Source organism: Trichomycterus rosablanca, chromosome 1 (assembly GCF_030014385.1).
Source record: "Trichomycterus rosablanca isolate fTriRos1 chromosome 1, fTriRos1.hap1, whole genome shotgun sequence".
Classification (NCBI taxonomy): Eukaryota; Metazoa; Chordata; class Actinopteri; order Siluriformes; family Trichomycteridae; genus Trichomycterus; species Trichomycterus rosablanca.
Window position 1 is genome coordinate 80,098,738 of NC_085988.1, and position 27,969 is coordinate 80,126,706.

General features: G+C 39.5%; 1 protein-coding gene across 1 annotated transcript; it reads left to right on the forward strand.

The window, feature by feature from the left end:
• Positions 1 to 6,515: 6,515 nt before the first annotated feature.
• Positions 6,516 to 27,969, forward strand: slc6a1l (solute carrier family 6 member 1, like). The gene is made up of 13 exons (XM_062996480.1): positions 6,516 to 6,675; positions 11,377 to 11,508; positions 11,986 to 12,086; positions 14,442 to 14,551; positions 16,525 to 16,657; positions 17,396 to 17,530; positions 21,182 to 21,285; positions 21,442 to 21,566; positions 24,032 to 24,144; positions 25,278 to 25,409; positions 25,500 to 25,602; positions 26,940 to 27,040; positions 27,790 to 27,969. Exons 1-13 carry the CDS (start codon positions 6,516 to 6,518, stop codon positions 27,967 to 27,969), a joined length of 1,629 nt encoding a protein of 542 aa, XP_062852550.1.

The window sequence follows — 27,969 nt, forward strand, 5'->3', positions numbered from 1 at the left end:
ACCCTAATTATGTTTAAATATAATGCCAGCAAATACTTTTATTTAATTTTTTATTTTATTTTAGCCAACCAACCAACCACCAAATTCCTTTATATCAAACTAACTGAAGAGTTTCAGGAGAACTTTTATTAGTCAGAAGTACTTATGCCTAGTTTACACTACAAGATTTTCACTGACCGACTGGTCGGCGCTAGATTTTGCCGGCTCGGAAGCAACTCGGCGTTCGCTCGGCAATCGAAACATGGCTCTCAATCGCTATACAGTGTATCACAAAAGTGAGTACACCCCTCACATTTCTGCAAATATTTTATTATGTCTTTTCATGGGACAACACTATAGAAATAAAACTTGGATATAACTTAGAGTAGTCAGTGTACAACTTGTATAGCAGTGTAGATTTACTGTCTTCTGAAAATAACTCAACACACAGCCATTAATGTCTAAATAGCTGCAACATAAGTGAGTACACCCCACAGTGAACATGTCCAAATTGTGCCCAAAGTGTCAATATTTTGTGTGACCACCATTATTATCCAGCACTGCCTTAACCCTCCTGGGCATGGAATTCACCAGAGCTGCACAGGTTGCTACTGGAATCCTCTTCCACTCCTCCATGATGACATCACGGAGCTGGTGGATGTTAGACACCTTGAACTCCTCCACCTTCCACTTGAGGATGCGCCACAGGTGCTCAATTGGGTTTAGTCCATCACCTTTACCTTCAGCTTCCTCAACAAGGCAGTTGTCATCTTGGAGGTTGTGTTTGGGGTCGTTATCCTGTTGGAAAAAGGGAAGTTTTCGAAGGGAGGGGATCATGCTCTGTTTCAGAATGTCACAGTACATGTTGGAATTCATGTTTCCCTCAATGAACTGCAGCTCCCCAGTGCCAGCAACACTCATGCAGCCCAAGACCATGATGCTACCACCACCATGCTTGACTGTAGGCAAGATACAGTTGTCTTGGTACTTCTCACCAGGGCGCCACCACACATGCTGGACACCATCTGAGTCAAACAAGTTTATCTTGGTCTCGTCAGACCACAGGGCATTCCAGTAATCCATGTTCTTGGACTGCTTGTCTTCAGCAAACTGTTGGCGGGCTTTCTTGTGCGTCAGCTTCCTTCTGGGATGACGACCATGCAGACCGAGTTGATGCAGTGTGCGGCGTATGGTCTGAGCACTGACAGGCTGACCTCCCACGTCTTCAACCTCTGCAGCAATGCTGGCAGCACTCATGTGTCTATTTTTTAAAGCCAACCTCTGGATATGACGCCGAACACGTGGACTCAACTTCTTTGGTCGACCCTGGCGAAGCCTGTTCTGAGTGGAACCTGTCCTGGAAAACCGCTGTATGACCTTGGCCACCATGCTGTAGCTCAGTTTCAGGGTGTTAGCAATCTTCTTATAGCCCAGGCCATCTTTGTGGAGAGCAACAATTCTATTTCTCACATCCTTAGAGATTTCTTTGCCATGAGGTGCCATGTTGAATATCCAGTGGCCAGTATGAGAGAATTGTACCCAAAACACCAAATTTAACAGCCCTGCTCCCCATTTACACCTGGGACCTTGACACATGACACCAGGGAGGGACAACGACACATTTGGGCACAATTTGGACATGTTCACTGTGGGGTGTACTCACTTATGTTGCCAGCTATTTAGACATTAATGGCTGTGTATTGAGTTATTTTCAGAAGACAGTAAATCTACACTGCTATACAAGCTGTACACTGACTACTCTAAGTTATATCCAAGTTTCATGTCTATAGTGTTGTCCCATGAAAAGATATAATGAAATATTTGCAGAAATGTGAGGGGTGTACTCACTTTTGTGATACACTGTATATGAACTGTTCAACAACATGATCCGAGCGGCTCGTGCTCGGCGACTGAATATAAATATCTAGCTTGTTAGATATCTGGATATGAGTCAGCCGACTGGCAATGAGTGCCATGTCGAACAGTCAATGAGAAAGCAAGATACGGGGTGAGGGGAAACGCAGGGGAGGAGTTGCACCTTATTGCTGAGAATGACAGTGCTACCCACCGTGCCACCCTATAAATACATATTTTATATAAAATTATAAATGTGATATATATATAAATATAAATATTGATTGCATAACCTGATGTCCTCACGGTTATACGACCTTACATATTTCTCAAATAATAATATTCATTAAAAAATCTAATAGAGTAAAATTCAGCAGTTGATTTTCTCAAGGGTTTCTGTCCCACCTCCTAAAAACATGAACTGGCTGCTCCAAACTGTCCCTATGTGTACGTGAGAAAGTGAATGTGTGGCTGTGTTGCTCTGTGATAGACTGACGCCCTGTGAACCAGAACCCAGTGCAACCCATGTTTTTGGAATGAACTGGACCTGGGTAAAGCAGTTTAGTAAAAATGAATAAATGATTGTAGAAATAAAAAGACAAATAATAAGCTTACTATTAAAACTCTGACCTGAATGTAATATAATATGTATGTATTAAATACAACCCCAAACCAGAAAAAGTTCGGACAGTGTAGAAAAAAAACAAAAAAACACTTTGACTTTAATTTGATTGCAGACAGGATGAACCTGAGATATTTCATGTTTTATTTGCTCTACTTCATTTCCTTTATTAACAAACATTTATTCCTGCATTTCAGGTCTGCAACACATTCCAAAAAAAGTTGGGACAGTAAACTTTTTTTTTATTTACCACTTTGTAATGTTGCTGTTCCTTTTCACCACACTTAAAAGATGTTTTGGCACCGAGGAGACCAAGTGATTTAGTGTTCCAGCTTTTATTTTGTCTCGTTCTTCCTACAAACACGTCTTAAGATGTACAACAGTACGTGGTCGTCGTTGTCACATTTTTTTGTTTTAAAATTCTCCCCACATTCTCTATTGGGGACAGGTCAGGACTGCAGGCAGGCCAGTCCAGTTCCTGTAACCTCTTCTTCCACACCCATGCTTTTGTAATGTGTGCAGCAGGTGGTTTTTCATTGTCTTGTTGCATGAACGTCCCTGGATAAGATGATGTCTTGAAGGCAGCATATGTTGCTCTAAGATCTCAATGTACTTTTCTGCATTAATGCTGCCATCACGGAAGTGTAAATGACCTTTGCTAAGGGCACTGACACAGTCCCATACCATGAAAGACCCTGGCTTTTAGACTTATTGCTGATAACAGTCTGGATGGTCCTTTTCGTCTTTGGTCCGGAGCGCACGCGTCCATTTTTTTAAAAAAAGACCTAGAATGCTGATTCATCTGACCACAATATGGTCCATCCTAGATGCCTCCGAGCCCCGAGAAGTCAAAGCCACTTCTGGACATGGTTAACGTAAGGCTTCTTTTATTACACAGTAAATTTTTAAGTGGCATTTGTGCAGTAACTCTGTATTTTAGTGCTTGACAAAGGTTTGATGAAGTAATCCCTGACCCATGTGGTTATATCAGCTATTGCTGAGTGGCGGTTCTTGATGCAGTGCCGTCTGAGGGATTGAAGATCACGGGCGTTCAGCTTAAGCTTGCACCCTTGGCCTTTACACACTGAAATTCCTTGTGATTCCTTGAATGGTTTAATGATATTATGCACTGTAGAGGAAGAAATGTGCAAATCCCTTCCAATCTTTTTTTGAGGTTCATTGTTTTTAAACATTTCAATCATTTTCTCACACATTTGTTAATAAACTGGAGATCATCTGATCATCTTTGCTCATCAGAGACTCAGCCTTTCCTGGATGCTGCTTTTGTACCAAATCATGATTACAATCACCTGTTAACGTCACCTGTTTAAAATTGTGAGGTGTCTGGAAGGTTCATATAAAATAATTTGGTCAGATATCTCTTTTTAATATTCCTTTTAAAACAATCTCATATATAGGTTATTGTGTAGAATGCAATTTGCAAAAGAGGCTGTGTTGGATTGTTTCCCACACTTCTGGGATGCCTCTCATGGGACCTCTACATTCCATAAGGAGGCCGGGGTGTATTCGGTTGCAATCCCACATCTGGGATCCATTTTAAATGCATACATTTCTGTTATTCTATAGAAAATATATTAATCACACAGAGGCCCTAACTGTCAGTAGGAGTGTGGGAACCTCTGCTGAGTTGTAAGAAAATGACCCACCCTATGATTTTGTCTGGATATTCAAGTATTTAAGGAGAAGCAAATTTCATTGGAGTCAGAGAGCAGCAGATCCGAACACAAGCTCTCTCCGGACAAAGCCAGGCTGTCCGAGCGACACTGCTATTATTCTGTAATAAACTTCTTAATTGCAAATAAACTGTGTCAACGGAGTCGTCATTTCATCATCGGCACCTCATCGCTAAGACAAAGACACCTCAATTGCATCATTATTTAGTTTTTTCACCTCATTACTAGCCCTAAATTGCCCCATCCCAACTTTTTTTGTAATGTGTTGCAGACCTGAAATGCAGGAATGGATGTTTATTAATAAATGAAATGAAGTTGACCAGATAAAACATGAAACATCAGGTTCATCCTGCCTGCAATCAAATAAAGTCAAAGTAAATGTAAGGAACACTGCGTTTTTATTTTATTTACATTTTCCATACTGTCTCAACTTTGTCTGATAAGTTATCTGATAAGTTGTCTGGTAAGTTTTCCTTTTTGTGTCAGTAATAAATGATGTTTTTGTGTCTTGCTGAATAAGAGAATAAAACAGCACAGCAGCAGTGGAAGCCAATGTAACAGTTTTTGTATTCAGGACGGAGAAACAGCTACAATATGCATTAGACTGAGATTACTTTTATGATGCTGTAAATAAACATACTGCGTATCTGAACTCTCAGTATGAATAAACAGAAACATAATGGATCTCATAATGTGCTCATAATTTAATCATAATTGCCATGTTTGGCAGCAAAGTGAATGACCAGCTCAGCATAGAGGTACAGGTGAGATTTATCACAGAGGCCCACTGAGCAAATATACAGAACTATATATTACTTTGAATGATCCTAATGAGTCTTTGTGTCTTTATTCATGCTTTTCAATGCTGCGTGAATGTTAAAGAAACATAAAATGTTACACATTTGTTGTGTAAAAGCCATTAAACTTCTGAGTCACCCATTTAGACCTGGCTGTGTGGAATGATCATCGTATCGGGTGAGGTGTGGTTTACTCGGGATGAATGTGTGGAGTAATTTGTGTGATCAGCTAAAGGAAACCTGGTTCTGTGTAGCAGTCACACTACTTACTGTTCCAACTATAAAACTACATTTACAAAAGATCATTCGTCTATTAATAAGAAAAATTATAAATAAATTATAAAATTATGGGTGCTTGGGTGGTGCAACGAGTGTATTACACTAGCCCACCAATGCTGAGATCCAGGTTTAAATCTCAACAGCGCTATTGGCAGGCTGGGCAACCACATAGACACTGCCTTCCAAACAGTGTTTTCTGGCAACCCTAATAATAATAATAATAACAATAATAATAATAATAAATGTTATTCTTATTATTGTTGTTGTTATGCCAATAATAATAATAATAATAATTATTATTATTATTATTATTATTATTATTATTATTATTATTATTATTATTATTATTATTATAGTAATAATAATTGGTATTAATAATACTAGTTTTTTTTTTCTATTTTATTTATGCATTTTCTCCCAATTTAGCGTAGTCAATTTGTCTTTCACTGCTGGATCCCTGATTGCAGTCGAGGTGGGTATATTGCTGCTCACGCCTCCTCTGACCCACGTGCAGCCCTTTGCAGAACCCTTTTACACCTATGCACACTGCACAGGCGCCTCTCTATCCGCCAATCAGGGTCCTTTGAAAACCCCACCCACATAGTCTGGTCATCCCGCCCTAGCAGAACCATGTCTGCTGCCAGCACTGGCAATTATGACTGCTAGATGGCGCCCAGCTGACCGGTGCCAACGCCAAGTTTCAAACCGAGGAGTTCAGAATCCCGGCGCTGGTGTGCTAGCGGAATATCCCGCTGTGCCAACTGGGCACCTTACATCTGTATTATTATCAGTGTTGTTATTATTGGTATTATTATTAATATTATTGTTGTTATAATAATAATAATAATAATAATTATTATTATTATTATTATTATTATTGTTATGCTATTATTATTATTATTATTATTTTATAATTATAATTTTATAATACTAATAATTATTATTATTATTAGTATTAGTATTATTACCAGTATTATTATTGGTATTAATAATACATTGGTATTATAACCATTATTAATAATATTATTGGTATTATTATTACCGTTTTAATTATTATTACCAGTATTATTATTATTAGTATTATTACCAGTATTATTATTATTAGTATTATTATTATTATTATTATTATTATTATTATTATTATTATTACTACTACTACTATTATTACTACTGTTACTATTATTTTTTGTTGTTTTAATATTAGGGGATCATATCTAGAGATTCTGCTATAGAAAAAACAGGAAAGAAGCAGGTGGAATTGAACCCACCATCACATCTGAAGCTGCAGGAATGAACCACAGCTTGACTCCCGTTATGGAGAACAAGCAAGAACTTCCTAATCGAGGCACCTGGAAGGGCAAATTTGACTTCTTGCTGTCCTGCATCGGATATGCTATCGGTCTGGGGAACGTCTGGAGGTTCCCGTATCTGTGTGGAAAGAACGGAGGAGGTAAGAAGAAGGAGAAAAGAAAATTTGACTCTTTATTTGTTTCTATTGTTCACCCCACTGTGATACTCATCATTCAACTCACCCAATGTGACATACTGAGTGTTTGGTTCACATTTACTTCTATTACTGCCTTTTCTCTTTGAAGAAGGTTTTTTACTAGAATTTATTACGTCAAGGGACTTTTATTCAGCCTTAAAATGATTACACAAACTACGCACTGATACTGAAAAATAAGGCCTGTTTTACAGTCAGCATTCCAGCTGATTCCCAAAGTCATGGATGGGGTTGAGGTCAGAGCCCTGTGCTGGCCAGCGAATCATCAGTTTGTATATTGTCATGCTGACAAAAGAAAGATCATGTCCCCTACTGGTGAATGACTTAAACCATTATAAACAATCTTAGGCTATTTGTCCTTCTACAATTCAGTCAACTCCTTGCAATGTGCACCACATAAAACACACCAGCATCAGTGTGACCTCAGGGTGTGAATAACAGCTCGAATGATTCCCTCTCTTTGCTTTTGAGATATTTAGGTCAGTACTGGGTAATTAATGGCTGATCTAACATCAGGAGTGTCTCACTGGCAGGACCAGTGTCCTACAGAGCCACATCATTAGGCTTAGTGCCATGAGGCTGTTGAAGAGCCCTACAAATAACGGCACTAACACATCGATTTCTGCTGTGCTGCAAGTCTGTGATTCACCAGCATCAATAAATAGTGGCCTGACTGAAATATTATTAGGAAAGTATGTTTACAGGAAATGAGACCGTGAGACCCCAGATTTTCTTTTTGGTGTAATTAAAACAGCATGCACTAATTATTTAAGTTTCAAGATGCTTTATTTCAGCTTTATACAAGTACATAGTGAAACAGGACAACATTCCTCCAGGACTAACAACAAAAAACACAAGTGCAAACAAGAAATAAATAAAGACCCAGAATAAACTCAGATGGAAATGTAATATATGACATATATACCCCTATATCAATAGTGCTTTTTCCAAATGTTACCTGTAAGGTGACCATACCATATATGAAATACCCATAATAAAATGTGTGTGTACATACGTATATTAAATATATCTATTGGATTAATTGTTATATGGTATTATATGTTGTATCCATATATGTTAGCATAAATATTTAATTTATATATGCAAATTTATTAACATAACATATACAGTGTATCACAAAAGTGAGTACACCCCTCACATTTCTGCAGATATTTAAGTATATCTTTTCATGGGACAACACTGACAAAATGACACTTTGACACAATGAAAAGTAGTCTGTGTGCAGCTTATATAACAGTGTAAATTTATTCTTCCCTCAAAATAACTCAATATACAGCCATTAATGTCTAAACCACCGGCAACAAAAGTGAGTACACCCCTAAGAGACTACACCCCTAAATGTCCAAATTGAGCACTGCTTGTCATTTTCCCTCCAAAATGTCATGTGATTTGTTAGTGTTACTAGGTCTCAGGTGTGCATAGGGAGCAGGTGTGTTCAATTTAGTAGTACAGCTCTCACACTCTCTCATACTGGTCACTGAAAGCTCCAACATGGCACCTCATGGCAAAGAACTCTCTGAGGATCTTAAAAGACGAATTGTTGCGCTACATGAAGATGGCCAAGGCTACAAGAAGATTGCCAACACCCTGAAACTGAGCTGCAGCACAGTGGCCAAGATCATCCAGCGTTTTAAAAGAGCAGGGTCCACTCAGAACAGACCTCGCGTTGGTCGTCCAAAGAAGCTGAGTGCACGTGCTCAGCGTCACATCCAACTGCTGTCTTTGAAAGATAGGCGCAGGAGTGCTGTCAGCATTGCTGCAGAGATTGAAAAGGCGGGGGGTCAGCCTGTCAGTGCTCAGACCATACGCCGCACACTACATCAAATTGGTCTGCATGGCTGTCACCCCAGAAGGAAGCCTCTTCTGAAGTCTCTACACAAGAAAGCCCGCAAACAGTTTGCTGAAGACATGTCAACAAAGGACATGGATTACTGGAACCATGTCCTATGGTCTGATGAGACCAAGATTAATTTGTTTGGTTCAGATGGTCTCAAGCATGTGTGGCGGCAATCAGGTGAGGAGTACAAAGATAAGTGTGTCATGCCTACAGTCAAGCATGGTGGTGGGAATGCCATGGTCTGGGGCTGCATGAGTGCAGCAGGTGTTGGGGAGTTACATTTCATTGAGGGACACATGAACTCCAATATGTACTGTGAAATACTGAAGCAGAGCATGATCCCCTCCCTCCGGAAACTGGGTCGCAGGGCAGTGTTCCAGCATGATAATGACCCCAAACACACCTCTAAGACGACCACTGCTTTATTGAAGAGGCTGAGGGTAAAGGTGATGGACTGGCCAAGCATGTCTCCAGACCTAAACCCAATAGAACATCTTTGGGGCATCCTCAAGCGGAAGGTGGAGGAGCGCAAAGTCTCGAATATCCGCCAGCTCCGTGATGTCGTCATGGAGGAGTGGAAAAGCATTCCAGTGGCAACCTGTGAAGCTCTGGTAAACTCCATGCCCAGGAGAGTTAAGGCAGTTCTGGGAAATAATGGTGGCCACACAAAATATTGACACTTCAGGAACTTTCACTAAGGGGTGTACTCACTTTTGTTGCCGGTGGTTTAGACATTAATGGCTGTATATTGAGTTATTTTGAGGGAAGAATAAATTTACACTGTTATATAAGCTGCACACAGACTACTTTTCATTGTGTCAAAGTGTCATTTTGTCAGTGTTGTCCCATGAAAAGATATACTTAAATATCTGCAGAAATGTGAGGGGTGTACTCACTTTTGTGATACACTGTACATATAAAAGGCTGAGTGCCAACATATGATTTTTCTTATTTTCAGGCATTCATGAAATTTGTACTTGTACAGGACCAAAACACTAGTATGGTGTTGGCCTGTACATGGTACTGAGTAAACGTAAGGTAAAGAACAAAAAAAATATATAAGCAACATTTTAGGATTGGTACAGCAGCAAATACTTTAAAGTGATGCAAGTGATAATTAGCAGTGGTAGCCTAGTGGTTAAGGTACTGGTCCAGTAATCAGAAGGTTGCCAGTTCAAGCCTCACCACTGTCAGGTTGCCACTGTTGGGCCCTTGAGCAAGACCCTTAACCCTCAATTGCTTAGATTGTATACTGTCACAGTACTATAAGTCGCTTTGGATAAAAGCATCTGCTAAATGCTGAAAATATAATGTAAATGTAAATAATTAGTCACTGAGGTAATTAATTTAAAGAGTAATTATTATTATTATTATTATTATTATTATTATATTTAGCACGATCAACAGCATTTTACACATGATATTAACCAAACTGTACAGTAGCTGAATCCTGTAAAAAATAGACAGTCAGGACACAGAGGAAAGGTGGAATCAAAAAGTAAAAGCAATAAACAGATGAGGTCAAACATATATACAACCCCAAATCAGAATAAGTAAAAAAAAATTGCAGTGTTACTTGCATTTACATTGACTTTTATTTCGATTTATGTTTTGTCTGTTCAACTGTTCAATTTTATTTGTTCATAAACATCCATTCCTGCAATTCAGGTCTGCAACACATTCCAAAAATAGGGATGTGGGCCATTTAAGGCTAGTATTGATTTTAAACATGTAATTGTAATCATGTTTTGTTTTATTTGCATTTTCCATACTGTTCCAACTTCTTTTCTAATTTGGGGTTGTACAATCATAAGGCTAAAGGACGTGTTCAAGGGAGCAGTTATGCTAGAACAAGAAAAGATTCTTCCTCAAAATGTTGCCATAAAGTTAAAAGCGTATTATTTTATTTCTAAACTTTCTTAGGAATGGGTGTGGTTGAAATGCCTGAACTTATTAATTAAGATACTTTTGGCCAAAAATTGTGTTATATATAATTTTTGGATGTTAAGGACTTTTGAAGCTTTTTGAACCTTTTGTTTGCTGTGAGCTTTGTAAAATTTGACAATTTTCAAAAAAAGATTTTTGTCCTACTAACAAATTAAAGTCAATTCTTCATATTAACCTTGCTCTTTCTTTAAGAAACAATCACTATAGCAGTGTAGAGCCAAGTGCCTATTTTTAAAATGTATTAAAACGTTCCCATCAAAACATCATAAAATGTAAACAATTTCTGTAACTTATAGCAGCCACAATTCTGAAAACACCTTCAAAGCTATTTTTGGTACATTTAAATAAGGTTTTGTGAAATTCAACCGTTTATTTTCCTCTGAATTCTCCAGTATTATTACTTTCATGGCAGTTTTCCTTACTGCATTTCTTTTGTGCAAACCCTCAATACTACTAACAATTAAACTCAAAACTGAAAGTGACCCCCCACTGACCAGATATTTGTGTGGCTGACCATTCTCAGCATTACAATGGCAACAATATTGTTTGTTATAAAAGAAATCAAAAAGTGTCCACTAATAGGAAAAGCTGTAATAACCTGTAAAAAATAAAATAGCTCTAGGACTCTAATGGTTCACCTAAAATATTTGCTAACAGGGCATGTGTTCCTAATTAGGACAATATTAAGTTTAAACAGTATCTAAAATCCCAAAAACACTACTATACCTGTGAGAAAATACTGTAAAAATAAAAGGTGTACAACACAAGTACTATTAAAAAGGTACAAAAATGGTCCGGATTTACTAAAATGACTAAATATTAATTCTTAATTTTTTTTAAAGGTGCATTTCTGATTCCTTACTTCACAACACTGGTGTTTGCCGGGATTCCTCTGTTCCTGCTGGAGACTGCTCTGGGACAGTACACATCAGTGGGAGGACTGGGAGTGTGGAAACTTGTGCCTATGATGAAAGGTACAGAACACACACACACACACACACACACACACACACACACACACATACACACATTATATACTGCTTTAATATGATCCAGCTAAAGGCCAAAAATCAAAAGTTAAAAGTTATTAACTGTGGCTTAGAAACTGAGACCATCATTGTTTTAATATGTGAAATAATATTAATAATAAAAATAAATGTACAAAACTCACACAATAGACATTCAACAGAAAGAATTACACTACGTATAAATCAGCATTTCAGTTTATTTAACATTGTGAGGCTCACAATATACAAGTACATATGTTCTAAATACCCAAATTACCTAAACAACTAACATATTTGGTCTCAGTTAAGGTTACTGTTTATGACACAACAATGTGAAAAACACTAGACAATAACAAACAAATAAATAAATATATTAATGTCATGGTAGCAATAAGAAAAGCACTGGTAACCAGTATAACTCCATCTCTGTGTTTGCTGTGTAAGGTGTGGGCTTGGCTGCTGCAGTTTTGTCCTTTTGGCTGAACATTTATTACATTGTCATCATCGCCTGGGCACTGTACTACCTCTTCAACTCCTTCAGATCAGTAAGTGTCACATCTGCATTCTATTAAATACACTCAGACACACTACATCGTATCGAATCTCAGCTCTGCCATACAGCTGGGCTGAGCGGCCACATGAACAACATTTGGCCTGTTGTTTATATAGGGGTGGGGTAGTAGTAAGCCGGATAGGGTCTCCTCATAACTGATGCAACTACGACCTCTGCTGGCTGATTGATGGCGTCTGCACAGGAAGGAGTACATTGATCAGTGTGTGTCTCTCCGTACACAGGACTGATAAGAATTAGCACTGGCCTAGTGCAGGTGAAAAGATGCTGCTGCCCACATCGGAGGGGGTTAACTTTGTTCTCCTTAATTCAGAGCGGGGATCGGCATTGGTGGAGAGGATTCGTGATGCAATTGGGCAATTGGACGTGCTAAAAGTCAGGAGGCTCGGTCTGCTAACCAGGGTCCTTGCACAGCATTTGCAGTCCCCACCCACTTAGTCCGGGCAATTCCCCAACCAGCAGACAAGGTAGCCAATTTGTGTCTGATGGTTGGGGAATTTGTGCCCTCTAGATGGCGCCCAGCCGAACGGTAGCAGAGCCAAACGGTGTGCTAGAGACTTGCTAGCAGCTTGCAAAAACAGATATCGATGTTGAATTAGGTCATAAATTGACATTTTATTGTTCACAGTTTATGATTAATATGAAAATATCACTGAAAATTATCATTTCACAAGGTTTTGTAGCTACATGCTTAAAGTGTGGTGGACAGTATTATAATCACCTTAATTTAATTCTGAATGCAACAGTGGAAGAATTAAAAAAACTGATGAACATTTGCTAAAGTTATGAGTAATGAGGTTTTTTTGACGGTGTATAACACATGAAACCATTAAGAAAAACATCTCTCTTCTGCTACCATGTTCTGTCCTATGAGACGTTTCTCTCTTTATGAAGCTCGATGTCCTGCTGCTGCTATTCTGTACTGAATCATTTCCACAGTTCCAGCTTCCATTGTTAAATTCATAAAGTCCTCTCCCTCTGAGTTTCTCACATTCTCTCTCCTGAGCTCATCGTCCCGGCTTTTTGATCTCGTCTCTGCACCAGAGCGCTGGAGAAATGATCGCCGCCTGGTCTTTTTTTCTTCTTTTTTTGTGTGGAGTGGAGCGCTTTGTGAGGGTTTCCTGTGTCATGGGAATTAAACTTGTTTTTATGCAGGGTAAAACAGAGGCAGATAAAAAACGTGTCTACATTAATTTGACTCAAGTGTGTTTGGTGGTGTCATTTTTTGTCTTTTGGGTTTTGTAAGGGAGGGAAGGGGGCATTTGCGTTTTTTCTCAAACGTATCTAAAAAGTTCACATAGACTTTAAGGCCAAAAGTATTTGGACATCTTTCCAGAAGATCTCAAAGTTTTTTTTCTCCAGAAGTCTTCTGTTTAGTAAAATTAAAAAGGCTCCAGTTTGGTTATCTGGGCTTTTGGTTGTCATTTGCTGTTAATAATTTATCTAAGCAGGCCAAAACTGCACAACTTTGACATCGTCTTCATCAGTGGTAAAATGTGTGGTGTGCAGCGGTAAAACACACTAGTACACCAGAGCTGACATCTCGAACTCATCAGTTAGAAACTCAGCTCTGCCATCCGGCTGGGCTGGGCGGCTACATGAACAACGATTGGCTGTTGTTCATACAGGGTGGGAAAAAGCCAGATAGGGACTCTCTCATGGCCGATGCAAGTACGACCTCTGCTGGCTGAATGATGGCGCCTGCACAGAGACGGGGAAAGACTGCATTGATCAGGGTGTGGCTTTCCGTACACAAAGCTGATCCACTTATGTACTCGCCTAGATGGGTGAAAAGATGCAGTCGGCTGCTGCACACGTGTTGGAGGGAGGGCGTATGTTAGTTTCATTCTCCTCAATCAGAGCGGGGATCGGCATCAGTGGATAAAGGAAGCATAATACAATCTGGCAAATGAACCCTAAAGTCGGGAGAAAAAGAAAGGAAAAAAATAATAATAATGTTCCCTAATAATTAGGGATTCCTCAGTGTTGTTGTAATTGTAACCTCTGCTGGCGGGTCGATGGTTCCTGCACAGAGATTGTAAATTTATTTTATTAATTTATTTTATTAAGTCAATATTAGGTTTGTTAATTAATTCAGCAATATCCTACACTCTATAACAAATATATACAGTATTTTAAAGATTTGAATTCCTTTCTATAAACATACGGTCTATACTTACTGCCCAGTATACACATTATGTTTAACAGGAGCAGCCCAGTATATCAGTATAAGTCAGCAGGACTGGGATTAGAAACCAGTGAGTGTAGTCACCAGTCACTATTAATCTGTCCTTTTTTAACAACTCCACCCTCCTCTTCTTCTCTGAAGGATTTGCCCTGGCAGAGTTGTGATAACGACTGGAACACTGAGAGCTGTTTCTCCAACTACAGCCTGACTGACACCACCAACCTGACCAGCGCTGTCAGTGAATTCTGGGAGTAAGTAACATCTTCTCAGTTCTAGTGTAGAAGCACTACTATATTATTATTATTTTTCTGGCTCCTGTATATATATAAGGGTTGCCTATAAAAATAATAAGTATAATAATAAGTATACTAATAAGTTTAATAATAAGTAATAATAATAATAAGTATAATAATAATGTAATATGTGTGCTGGGGTTCAAATCTCAGCTGTGTTATCGGCTGGTCGGATGCCCGCATAGACATGATTGTCTGTCTGAGGGGGGAATGGCCTAAACAGCCTAGCCATTGAGATGTACACTTGTCAGTGTGCTCTCAGTGCCAGTCTCAAGCCCTGAATGAAATAGGAGTGTTGCATCAGGAAGGGGATCCAGCGTAAGTCAAGTCAAGTCAATTTTATTTATATAGCGCTTTTTACAATAGCCATTGTCTCAAAGCAACTTTACAAAATCCAGGACCAACAGATACAAAAACCCCTGTTGAGCAAGCCGAGGGCGACTGTGGCAAGGAAAAACTCCCTGAAAATCACAGGAAGAAACCTTGAGAGGAACCAGACTCAGCAGGGCCCATCCTTCTTGGGTGGTCTGGAGGATACTTTAAATAAGTTGGATTTACACAAATCATACAAACACAGAATAAAATGAACTAAAAGTTATAACTGGCAATAAATAAAGAAATAAATAATAATAGAGTTATTATTCGGTCTAGTCTTTAATAAAGTCTGTAGTTAGTTCTTGTCATTCTTGGTGCAATTACTCCAGACCCGTCACATCTGGCAGGAGCAGCAATATTGGCACTGCAGTCTCGACTTTAATCCTTAACCTCGGCGGGTAAACAGGTTTCCATCAGAATGCCCTTGGGGTAAAACAATAGAGAATGTAGTTAATAATGTACAATGCTAGTTGAGTAAAACAGTTTTACAGAGAGTTTTAGACTCCGGCAGCCCTAATTATTACAGCATAACTAAAAGGGAGAGCGAGCAGGTAACAAGATCATGAAGGCTTTCACAGGACATCAGCGCCCACGTCCCCTACCCAAACCAGAGTGATCGGACAGGAGAGGCAGAACGACAGCAACCCAACATCCCTGATCACCACAAGTTTCTATGACCAAGAACCCCCAAGCTCTGCGCCTTTGTCTATACTAATCAAAAGCCTGAGAAAATAAATATGTTTTCAGTCTAGACTTAAACATTGAGACTGTGTCCAAATCCCTAACAAAGGCAGGAAGATTATTCCAGAGTTGTACCGTAACAACTGGGCCAAGTCTGGTATGTGGACCAGATCCACTGTGTCGAGCTCTAAAGAAGCAGCCATTTAGACTGAGTCACATGCATTGCTATAGGAATGAAGAGTCTCTATACAAATCTCAGAAAGTGAATCAACATTTTTGAGACGTTCAGCATGTTATTTGGAGCGTTTCTCCACAACATGGCTGAAAGTATTTGGACATCTGACCAAGAGCTTGTTGGACGACATATTTCAAAAAAACAAATAGTATTAAAATACTGTTATGTGATCTTCTGAAAGGTGTTCTCTAAAGACGTCTGTGGGAATTTTTGTATATTTAGTCAAAAGAACAATCAAATGGTTGGTCACCAATATTGGTCAAAAATAAACTTAATCGATGTTCCAGTTCATTCCAAACCAAGATTTTCTTCATGTCTTTATAGAGCTTGTTTTATAAAAACAGAATGTCCTTTATATATTTGATTTGTTACACCTGTTAGCAAATGTTGTGTCTAAAACACGTCAATACTTTTGTATTGAAGACAACCGTGTAGAAGTGAACAGTCTAAATTACTGTATGTATATTTTTGAAAATAATAATTCAGAAAATAACAATTGCAAATCTTAGGAGTCATGGCATGTAGTACATGTGCTTTAGCTACAAAGATCACACTTTTCCCTCTATTTATTACCTGTGATGAGAAGAACAGGCTTTTCTGGGATCAGTGAGTCGATACCTGTGTGTGTTTATTTTTTTAGAAGGAACATGCACCAGTTAAGCAGCGGGTTGGACGAGCCTGGTGAGCTGCGCTGGCCTCTCGCTGGGACTCTCGCTCTGGCATGGGTCCTCGTCTACTTTTCCATTTGGAAGGGGGTGGAGTGGACTGGAAAGGTGTGGATTACAAATGTCCTTGTTCTGTCTTCCAGAAAATCTAGTGTTCTATCTACATAGGTGCATTTTATGTCATCCCGAGAAGAAGGCTGTCTGAATTCTTAGATCCTTTAAAATGCTGCTTACTAAGGTGCCTTAATTCTAAGTGATAATCTGACTGAATAACGAGGGAGCGTCCGATGCTTCCCTAGTGGTGAAGGCAATCCCAGCATTCAGTGCTGCCTCAACTTATTGGTTTGAATGGCCTGAGGCTAACTGTGCTAGCTTAGTAAGCTAAAACTACAGTGGTGTAATCGCTGTCTAAGTAGTGCGTCTAAATAACCTGCCTGATAAGTTTGATGTTTTATTAGAATCCTCTCTACTGAGGCAGCTGCCCAGGTTGGCAGTAGGCAGCAAGGCAGCTCAGTTTCTCATCAGTTTCTTGTTTTCTTCTCTCATGCTTTTTTATTTACAGATTGTAATGCTGCTTATAAATAATATAATTAATCTAGGGACGATGCAGCACCCTGATATGAGAGAAATCATTCTCTTACCTCCCTGCTGTTTCAGGATAATTACATCCTGATACAACACGTGGATGAAATGATTTGTCCACTGACCCACTATAGTGATGAGCGCTGGCAATTAATCTCAAATCTCATTAACCTACAAGATACAAACCTTGTTTCTTCAGTAATCACAAATCTCTCTCATCCGAGCTTCTGATTCACTCTGATTATCTCCCCATCTCTTCCTCAGGTGGTGTATTTTTCAGCCACGTACCCATACTTCATGCTCTTCATCCTGTTTTTCCGAGGCATCAGTCTCCCAGGAGCTAAAGATGGCATCCTCTTCTACATCACTCCTGACTTTAACAAGCTCGTGAAGTCTGAGGTAGTGTTTGTGAGCTGGATGGTTCATTTGTTCACTAGATTAATGTGGGACTCGATGGTGAGGGATGTGAAATGTACCTGCAGGCATTCTGTCAAAATGAAATGCAACAACAACAGAGCTAATGAGGACGTACATGCCACGTGGCATGCTGATGATAGGATTTAATCAAATTAAGATTAGCGGTAGGTAGTGTCACCCCACAGCAAGAAGGCCATGGGTTTGATTCCCAGGTGGAGCGATCTGGGCACTCTTTGTGTGGAGTTTGCATGTTCTCCCTGAGTCTGTGAGGGTTTTCTCTGGTGCTCCTTTCCTTCCACAGTCTGAAGACATGCAGTCAGGTTAATTGGAGCTACTTAAATGACTAAAGTGTTTGTGTGTGTCCTGAAATGGACTGGCCTGTCCAGGGTGACCCTGAATCGGATGAAGAGGTGGTGAAACAGAAAAACAGATAATGAATCAATTAATCAATTAATCAATGAATGATAGGGCTGCCACTAACGACTATTTTTCTATCAATTAATCTATAGACTATTTTACCAATTAATCGATTAATCTAAACGATAAATTTTTCTCCAAGAAATGTAATTCAGAATCTCATTTAAGCTTCTTTTATTTTAACAACAAACTGTATGGCATAATAATCTGGCACAAAACTAAATGTAAACAGGGTTTATGTCCATATTATCAAATTCTCAAGTGCTAAGCAAAGAGCTTAAACTTATAGCAGAAATAAAATAGTTAGATGTAGCCATGTCTCATTAAGTCCAACATACAGTAACAACAGAATAAGCCCAGATTCTAACCTACACATTCACTCAAAACTTACTTCACATTCTAAGCGATGCAAACAAAGTGGTAAGCATTACGGTGCATTCACATGAGAAACTTTTTGCGCTTTAAACGCTGTGGCAACCGCAAAAAGAAATACAGTATTCCAAGATCTCCACGATTAAGAAGCTTAATGAAACAATATAGACGTGCAACATGGCGCTAGTGCTGCTGTGGTACCATTAAAGCTTTGCACAGTGTACAAACCACATTTTTGTTTTGTGCCAGTTTTAAGTATTCCCAAACTTTTGATGATTTGGGTCTTGGAAAACTTTGAGCTTTTCTTTGAAAGCTCTCTACAATCGGCCTCTGACTGCTGCAGGCAGCATTTTTTAAAACTGCGCTTAATGCCGCCAACCAGTGACTGGACCAAATACGACTTAGGTCATGTACGCAGCAAGTAGTGCTGAGGGAAATCATATGAATGGTTATATGAATGGAAACATTGTAGAAATTATGAGGATCATTTCTAAACAGTTTTAAAAACAATGCATCGACTTAAAATATTGACGTCGACGCATTTTTAGTGTTCATGTCATCGACTAGGTCGACCAATTGCGGCAGCCCTAATGAATGACTCAGTTGAGTGAGTTGAATTAAATAACCAAACATTTGTTGAGAAGCTTATTTAAAGCCATCTAAGCTGAATTTTGTTCATTTGAGCTACAATCAGGGGCCAAAAGTCTGAGATCACTAATGAAAATGCTTTTTTATTTCATTTCATTTATCAACTGCTTTATCCTGGTCAGGGTCTCCACTCGGAAACAAGGGTGAGGGAGGGATAACCTCCACAGGGTGTCAATTCATTGCAGGGCTTTGGTCAACCATCTTCCCCACCCCTCCCAGAGACACAGCCAAACATTTCTGTGTAAATGCCCAGCCGGCCGAGAGTACCGCTAAATTACAAATCTGGACTGTACACAAAACGGCTTTGTCACCTGACCGCCTGCTTATAATTATAACAAATTATACAGTTTTTTAAATTAAAACTAAAAATGTTTTATTAAAAATCAATATAATCAGCAAAACAATGTGACTACAGGTGCTGGTCATAAAATTAGAGTATCACGAAAAAGTTGATTTATTTCAGTAATTCCATTCAAAAAGTGAAACTTGTATATTATATTCATTCATTACACACAGACTGATATATTTCAAATGTTTATTTCTTTTAATGTTGATGATTCCTGGCCAATTAAGAACAGGGATGCCATGGTCCTTAAACCAGGTACTGGTAGCTTTGGCACTGTGTGCAGGTGCCAAGTCCTGTTGGAAAATGAAATCTGCATCTCCATAAAGTTGATCAGGAGCAGGAAGCATGAAGTGCTCTAAAACTTCCTGGTAGACGGCTGCGTTGACCTTGGACCTCAGAAAACACAGTGGACCAACACCAGCAGATGACATGGCACTCCAAACCATCACTGACTGTGGAAACTTTACACTGGACCTCAAACAACGTGGATTCATCAGAGAACATAACTTTGGACCACTCAGCAGCCTTTTTGTCTTTAGCCCAGGCGAGACGCTTCTGACGCTGTCTCTTGTTCAAGAGTGGCTTGACACAAGGAATGCGACAGCTGAAACCCATGTCTTGCATACGTCTGTGCGTGGTGGCTCTTGATGCACTGACTCCAGCTGCAGTCCACTCTTTGTGAATCTCCCCCACATTTTTGAATGGATTTTGTTTCACAATCCTCTCCAGGGTGCGGTTATCCCTATTGCTTGTACACTTTTTTCTACCACATCTTTTCCTTCCCTTCGCCTCTCTATTAATGTGCTTGGACACAGAGCTCTGTGAACAGCCAGCCTCTTTAGCAATGACCTTTTGTGTCTTGCCCTCCTTGTGCAAGGTGTCGATGGTCGTCTTTTGGACAACTGTCAAGTCAGCAGTCTTCCCCATGATTGTGTAGCCTACAGAACTAGACTGAGAGACCATTTAAAGGCCTTTGCAGGTGTTTTGAGTTAATTAGCTGATTAGAGTGTGGCACCAGGTGTCTTCAATATTGTACCTTGTCACAATATTCTAATTTTCTGAGATACTGAATTTGGGGTTTTCATTAGTTGTCAGTTATAATCATCAACATTAAAAGAGATAAACATTTGAAATATATCAGTCTGTGTGTTATGAATGAATATAATATACAAGTTTCACTTTTTGAATGGAATTACTGAAATAAATCAACTTTTTCATGATATTCTAATTTTATGACCAGCACCTGTAAAGTTGAAATTCGTGTATTATATAAAGATTAAACCTTTCATTTTTAAACTGTTACGCTGATTTTATACACTGCACTATATGGCCAAAAGTATTTGGACACCTGATGGTTTGACTAGGTAGTTTGGTATAGCGGTACCGGTCTGTGGGTCATTTATTGCCGGGCCGCACAGAAAGAATAAATAATTAGAGATCGCTACAAGAGCAATTCAATATCCAATACTCCTCTGGTGTTATTGTCTTCAATCACCACTAGGTGGGAGCAGCGTCTCGTTGCATCGAAAAAAGCTCAGTGATCCCACTGATTTTCAATTCTATAGTTATTCTATTTTAAATCATTTCGCCCCTTTAAAACCGGTCGGTGCTGCAAAAAAAGTTGGGGACCGCTGCTATAAAACACCTTTTAATCTAATTAATCTGAACATCAATTGTAAACCAGAACCTGACATCACAATGTTTTGACTAAACAGGCACAAATTTGACTAAACAGGCTGTTACAGTTCCCATGGTTTTGACATAGGATGCTCACAGGCTCATGGTCAGGTGTCCATATATAATACAGGTGTATAATACATTATTAATAGTAACTTCCTCACTGTGTTTAGGTGTGGCTGGATGCTGCCACTCAGATCTTCTTTTCGTATGGACTGGGTTTGGGTTCTCTGATTGCTCTGGGCAGCTACAATCCCTTCAACAACAACGTCTACAGGTAGTTTAAATATCTCAGAAAAGTAGAATCATGAATGTTGGAATATGGACACCACATTCTGAGATCGGCTGAACAAAACATCAGCTAAATCTAATTTTATTGCGTGAAGATCAGGTCTGATCAGGGAATGAAGCTTTATTTTTTCTCATGTTGTAGAGATGCTATTATTGTGTGCTGCATTAACTCCTTCACCAGCATGTTCGCTGGCTTCGTCATCTTCTCCATCGTTGGTTTTATGTCCTACATCACCAAGAAACCCATCCAGGAGCTGGCGGCCTCAGGTACCACGATCATCATTCTGTCTTTAATTTTCTCTTACAGAAATGAGTCCATCAGCATTTTTTATTGATGGGTGTCTGTCAAGTTAAAATATTTAAACATTGTGTAATGAAGACATGACCATGATTCTGGCAGGTTATGCCAAGTTCACACTACACGACTGATCGGCGATAGGGGGTTTCACACTACACCATCTATCACCAACTGGAATCGCAGGCGAGCTTCTCTGGTCTCCCAAACTACGTTTTGTCATAAAAACAAACGCGAGAAGTGACGAAAGGTTTAACGATACCACGTCCAAAAATGCACGTCAACAAGTAGCGAGTGATCAAAGTTTGTGCGCTGATGTGCAGCGTAAAATCAAAGAGGAAAAATAAATGAATCTGAGTGGATTTGGCTATGTGACCAGCATGGATTGTTTTTTCTGTAGTGAGTTGGAGGTTAATAGATATTTTTTGCAATGCACTGTTGGTGTTATGTTTTGTAGAGAACGATAAGGTCAGAAATACTGTAAAACTTTATTGTGTGTCGATGTATTCTGAAATAAACTATATTATGCCCCTGTCCCACCTTTTAACAACTTCTCCCCCTGGCTTTTCGACATAGCACTCATTGCCAGTCGGGCAACTCAGATATTTGACAAGCTGAATATCTCTCTTCGGTTGCCGAGCGCTCACACATAGCAATTGAGAGCCGAGTTTCGATCGCCAAGCGAACGGCGAGTTGCTCCCGAGCCGGCAAATCTAGCGGCGACCAGTCGGCGAGTGAAAATCAGGGCAAAAATCGTGTAGTGTGAACTAGGCATAAGTTAAGGATCAAAAGAGAAGTAAAGCCATCTAGTAGTCATTAATAATAAAAATTGAAATTAATAATTGGGACTAGTGTGTAGAGCTTTGGGCTATCCACTGAAAGGTTGAGAGTTCGAATCCCAGCTCTGCCATGCAGTCACTGTTGGGCCCTTGAGCAAGGCCCTTAACCCTGTCTGCTCCAGGGGAACCGTACAATGACTGACCCTGCGTTCTGACCCCAGCTTTCACATAAGCTCGGATATGTGAAGAAAGAATGTCGTTGTACTGTACATGTGTATATGTATAAATGACAAATAAAGGCATTCTATTGTGCAGTAGGCAGCACTGTTGCCTAACAGCAAAGGCCTTGGGTTCTATTCCCCAGCCCAGAGTCCAGGATGGAATTTGCATGTTCTTTTTGTGTGGAGTTTGCACGTTCTCCCTGTGTCCATGAGGGTTTCCTCTGAGTGCTCTAGTTTCCTCTAGAAATCTAAAGACATGCAGTCAGGTCAACTGGAGCCACTACAAACTAGTGTGTGTGTGTGTGTGTGTGTGTGTGTGTGTCTGCATTGTGATGGCCTGGTGACCTGTCTGGGGTGTTTCTTGCCTTTAGCCCAATGAATCAGACCCACTGGAACCCTGACCAGGATACAGCTGTGGTAAAACATACAATAAATAAATGAATGAATGAAGGAATCTGCTGGGTCAAACCACACATACGGCAACTTAATATATTAATGTAACTCTGAGGTATGACTTAATTCCTAGTGATTACTGACTATAGCTGGTTGCTTCTCTGTGCCCACAGAAATGGTGCCAGTTTAACTGTATTCATTAAAAAGTACATGGAACAGAGGTCGCTCAGGTGGCGCAGCGGTAAAAACACATGCTGGAACACCAGAGCTGGGATCTCAAAAACATCTTATCGAATCTCAGCTCTGCCTGCCGGCTGGGCTGAGCAGCCACACGAACACTGATTGGCCTGTTGTTCAGACAGGGGTGGGATTAAGCCGGATAGGGACTCTCTTATAACTAATGCAATTACGACCTCTGCTGGCTGATTGATGGCGCCTGCACAGAGATGAGGAAAGAGTGCTGTCAGGGTGTGTCTCTCCGTACACAGTGCTGAGTTGCACTGCACTCGTCAAAGTGTAGGTGACAAGATGCATATGGCATGCTGCCCACGTGTCGGAGGGGGCGTGGGTTAGCTTCGTTCTCCTCAATTAGAGCGGGGATCGACATTGGAGGAGAGGAAGCATGATGCAATCGGGCAATTGGACGCCCTAAAAAGGGAGAAAAAGGGGAGAAATTGCATTTAAAAATGCATTTAAAAAAGTACATGGAACAGTGGTCTCTTGGAAAAAAATTTAAACTGTCACCTTAAGCTGCGAGAGCCAGTAACCACAGCTGCTGGAACATAAAGGACACTGTTTAGAGTCAAGAGGGTTTACACTGACATGTATACAGACCGTGATGCTCCAGCAGCTTATAATTCACAGCAGAATTTAACATTAACAGATCAATTGTGGACACATTTTGCTGACAGCGTAAGGTGACATTTTTATTATGTTACACACATCATAAGCTTAAAAGAAAAAAAATGAAGTCAGACTTTATCGAGCTTTTATTCACCGTACCCTTTATGTGATTTGACTGTGGATGTGATATTTATTATGCAGGTCCAGGTCTGGCATTTCTGGCTTATCCTCAGGCTGTCACTCAGCTACCCATGTCATCCCTGTGGGCAGTTCTCTTCTTCTCCATGCTGCTGATGCTCGGACTGGACAGTCAGGTACAGACACACACTGAAACACACCGATACACAAATGTTTGTTGACTGTCGTAGACAGTGGAAGTATTCAAACCCCTTGGATTTTTATGCTCTTGCTTTGGCTATAATTAGTAGGGCTGGCACCGATCCAATACTCTTGGCTCAAATTACTGGATCAGAAGGAAAAAAACATGTAATCCAATCCGATACTGTTGCTTAATGTAAATAACACAATGTAAATAACACAATGTAAATAACACAATGTAAATAAGGCCATTATTTGTGTGTAAAGCAAATAACACACGAAGATACAGTACGTTCCAACAGCTGTAACAAGGTGCATCTTGATGACATCAATAACATGTGCCACTGATCTACAACTCATCTGCAACAGCCATTCAGAGATTAAAACACACTGATCTACTTGACTTTTAGCATTTTAAAAAATCATCTACTACTGCCACATCTAAATACACAGTTTAAACACAATAAAAATCGCTTTATAAATGATAAATCACTCACCTGAGATAAAGGAAACCTATCTTGTCCCGGCTTGGAGATCTCTCACATCCTCAACGATTAATGCATTAGTGTTATGAAATAAAACAAACTACACCATTTCCCGTTTAGTCACAGACGTCCTCTTCAAAATCCAACAGGGTTTAATCATCTAAAAACGTGACAGAACTTTATTGGAAAATCTCAACTCTGTGTCAATTCTAATTGGTCCATCACGTTTGATTGACATCCACATCTTCCAGTTATAATGAACTACTGTATATGTTTACTAAAATACACACACACACATAACATCACAAACCGTGAAAAACACATTGAAGATTATTATTGATTAATATTCTAATAAAATAAAATGTTGTTGAAAAAATGTATTGAAATTTGTTGAAAATATGCATTTTGCCTGTGTGTCCAGACTTTACGGACACCCTATAGAGCATTCACGGCTGCTACATAAGATAAACAAAGCAGCACAAGGGAGTCTGGGATATGTAGTCAGTAATAGATTGTAGTACTGTAGTAAATGTAGCATGTCACTACCCACCTCAAAATTGTATTCACTAGTTTTTTACATGTTATAAATCTCTTATGACATATTTCTATGTGTTTTATTATTATTATTATGATTCTTTCTACAGTTCTGTACGGTGGAAGGATTCATCACAGCTCTGACAGACGAGTACCCCACCATATTAAGGAAGAGAAAGAAAGTTTTCATCCTTGTGGTCTGCATCGTGTCTTTTATTATCGGCTTGTCCAACATTACACAGGTAAAGTACAAGTGGATATTATTTACACCTTTGATCTTGGGTTCAGTCCTGTTAGACGTTATAATTCTAAGTGTAATTATGTTTCTTTAGGGAGGTTTGTACGTGTTTAAGCTGTTCGATTATTACTCAGCCAGTGGGATGTGCCTCCTCTTCCTCGTCTTCTTTGAGACCGTTGCTATCTCCTGGATTTATGGTGGATATATACTAACACATTATTACATTTACATTTTCGACATTTAGCAGACACTTTTATCCAAAGCGACCTACAGTTCTGTGACAGTATATTGTTTAAGCAATTGAGGGTTAAGGGCCTTGCTCAAGAGCCCAACAGTGACAACCTGACAGTAGTGGGGCTTGAACCAGTGACCTTTTGATTACTAGTCCAGTATCTTAACCGCTAGGCTACAACTGCCCTTACAGTATGCATTCTAAGCAATTGAGGGTTAAGGGCCTTCCTCAAGGGCCCAGCAGTGGCAACCTGGCAGAGGTGGGGTTTGAACCAGCAATCCTCTGATTACTAGTCCAGTACCTTAACCGCTAGGCTACAACTCTTCTTATTATTGTTGTTGTTGTTCTTCTTCTTCTTATTATTATTATTATTGGTAATAGTAGTAGTATTAGTAGTAGCATTAATATTAGTAGTAGTAGCATTAGTAGTAGTAATAGTATTGATAGTAGTAGTAGTAGTAGTAGTAATAGACGTATTGATAGTATTAATATAATTAATAGTAGTAGTATTAGTGATATTAAAAATAGTAGTAGCAGTAGTATTAGTATTGATAGTAGTGGTACTACTAGTAGTAGTAATAGTATTAGTAGTAGTAGTAGTAGTAGTAATAATATTAGTAGTCTTGAATTAGTCAATGAATAAAATAAGTTTTACCTTCAGATTTCATGTTACCAGTGATAATGGTAAAATTAACCGACTGGCTAACACAGCATACATCATGTGCTCACGTGGTGCAGTGGTAAAGTATGCTAGGCTACTACTGCTGAGATGTGGGATTTGGGGTTCAAATCTCTGTTGGCCTGTCGGGCGTCTGCATGAACATGAGAGGGGTTTGATGGCCAAAACAGCCTAGCCATTGGGAGGCGCACTTGGCAGTGCACTCTTGGAGCTGGTACCAAGTCCAGATAGAAATAGGAGGGTTGTGTCGGGAGAGGCATTCGAGGTAAAAACTGTGCCAAGTCTGGTATGTAGACCAGATCCTCTGTATTGACTCCTATACCCCTAAAATACAGAAGCAGTGTAAAGAAAAAGAAAATTATGGTTGGGGTGTTTATGGGTGAGCCTCTACCATTTATGTTGGCTAATAGCTTGTTTGAATAACCAATAAAAAACATGCAGAGATTATTTACTGCATTTTAAATTTTAGTGTGATATAAAACATCAATTTGCATCAACTCTTGTATTTAGTGATCACAAATGTGTCAAGGTTAAGATAATTTATGATGAATAAAAACTTTAATTTAAGAGAACTTGTCTGTCGAATGTTTGTAAACATTCTGATCGCTCTGTTTACCCTGCAGGTGCAGAGAAGTTTTATAAAAACATTGAGGAGATGATCGGATACCAACCGTGTGGCTGGTGGAAACTCTGCTGGCTTTACTTCACCCCCTCAATCTGTCTGGTATGAAAACTCAGCATCAGTGCATAAAATACATTTACGGCATTTAGCAGACGCTTTTATCCAAGGCAACTTACAGTACTGTGACAGTATATTATCTAAGCAATTGAGGGTTAAGGGCCTTGCTCAAGGGCCCAACATTAGCAACCTGAGAGTGGTGGGGCTTGAACCAGTGACCTTTTGATTACTAGTCCAGTACCTTAACCGCTAAGCTACAACTGCCCAATCAGACATGTACTGGAGGCTACAGCTGTGCAAACTAAGAAACAGTATGTGGCTCAAGTATGTGGACATTCTTTTTAACTCATAGATTTAACGCATTTAAGAAACACCAATCGCTTGCAGGTGCAATAAACCAAATATGCATCCATTCAATCTGTACATGAATGATACTGAGAGCACAGTGACGTTCAGTGTGGTGTTGTTATAGGATGCCACCTTTTAAATGAGAATTTACACAGATCAGCCATAACATTAAAACCACCTTGTTTCTACACTCACTGTCCATTTTATCAGCTCCACTTACCATATAGGAGCACTTTGTAGTTCTACAGTAATCGCAAGGTCACTGGTTCAAGACCCACTACTGCCAGGTTGTTACTGTTTTGGCCCTTACTACTCCTCCCACCCTCACCGTTTCCAACCAAAATATAAAAGTGCAGAAACTTTTTGAAGATCCCTGGTAGTATATTTAGTAAAGGAAATAAACATGTGTAAATGACACAAGCTAACACTGGGTGTTCTGTATGTAGGGCGTTTTTACCTTCAGCGCTATTGAGATGACCCCTCTGACCCTGGGTAAGTATGTGTTCCCAGTATGGGGTCAGGGCATCGGCTGGCTCATGGCTTTCTCCTCCATGGTTCTTATTCCTGGATACATTATCTACATGTTCTTCAGTCTGAAGGGGGGCTTTTACCAGGTAAGAATTTAA

Excerpts from the sequence above, each read along its gene's own strand:
- slc6a1l (XM_062996480.1), top strand. The coding sequence starts at position 6,516 with ATGAACCACAGCTTGACTCCCGTTATGGAGAACAAGCAAGAACTTCCT. Across the intron at positions 17,531-21,181 it reads ACAAGCTCGTGAAGTCTGAG|GTGTGGCTGGATGCTGCCAC; the intron begins GTAGTGTTTGTG and ends CACTGTGTTTAG. Across the intron at positions 25,603-26,939 it reads TGCTATCTCCTGGATTTATG|GTGCAGAGAAGTTTTATAAA; the intron begins GTGGATATATAC and ends TTTACCCTGCAG.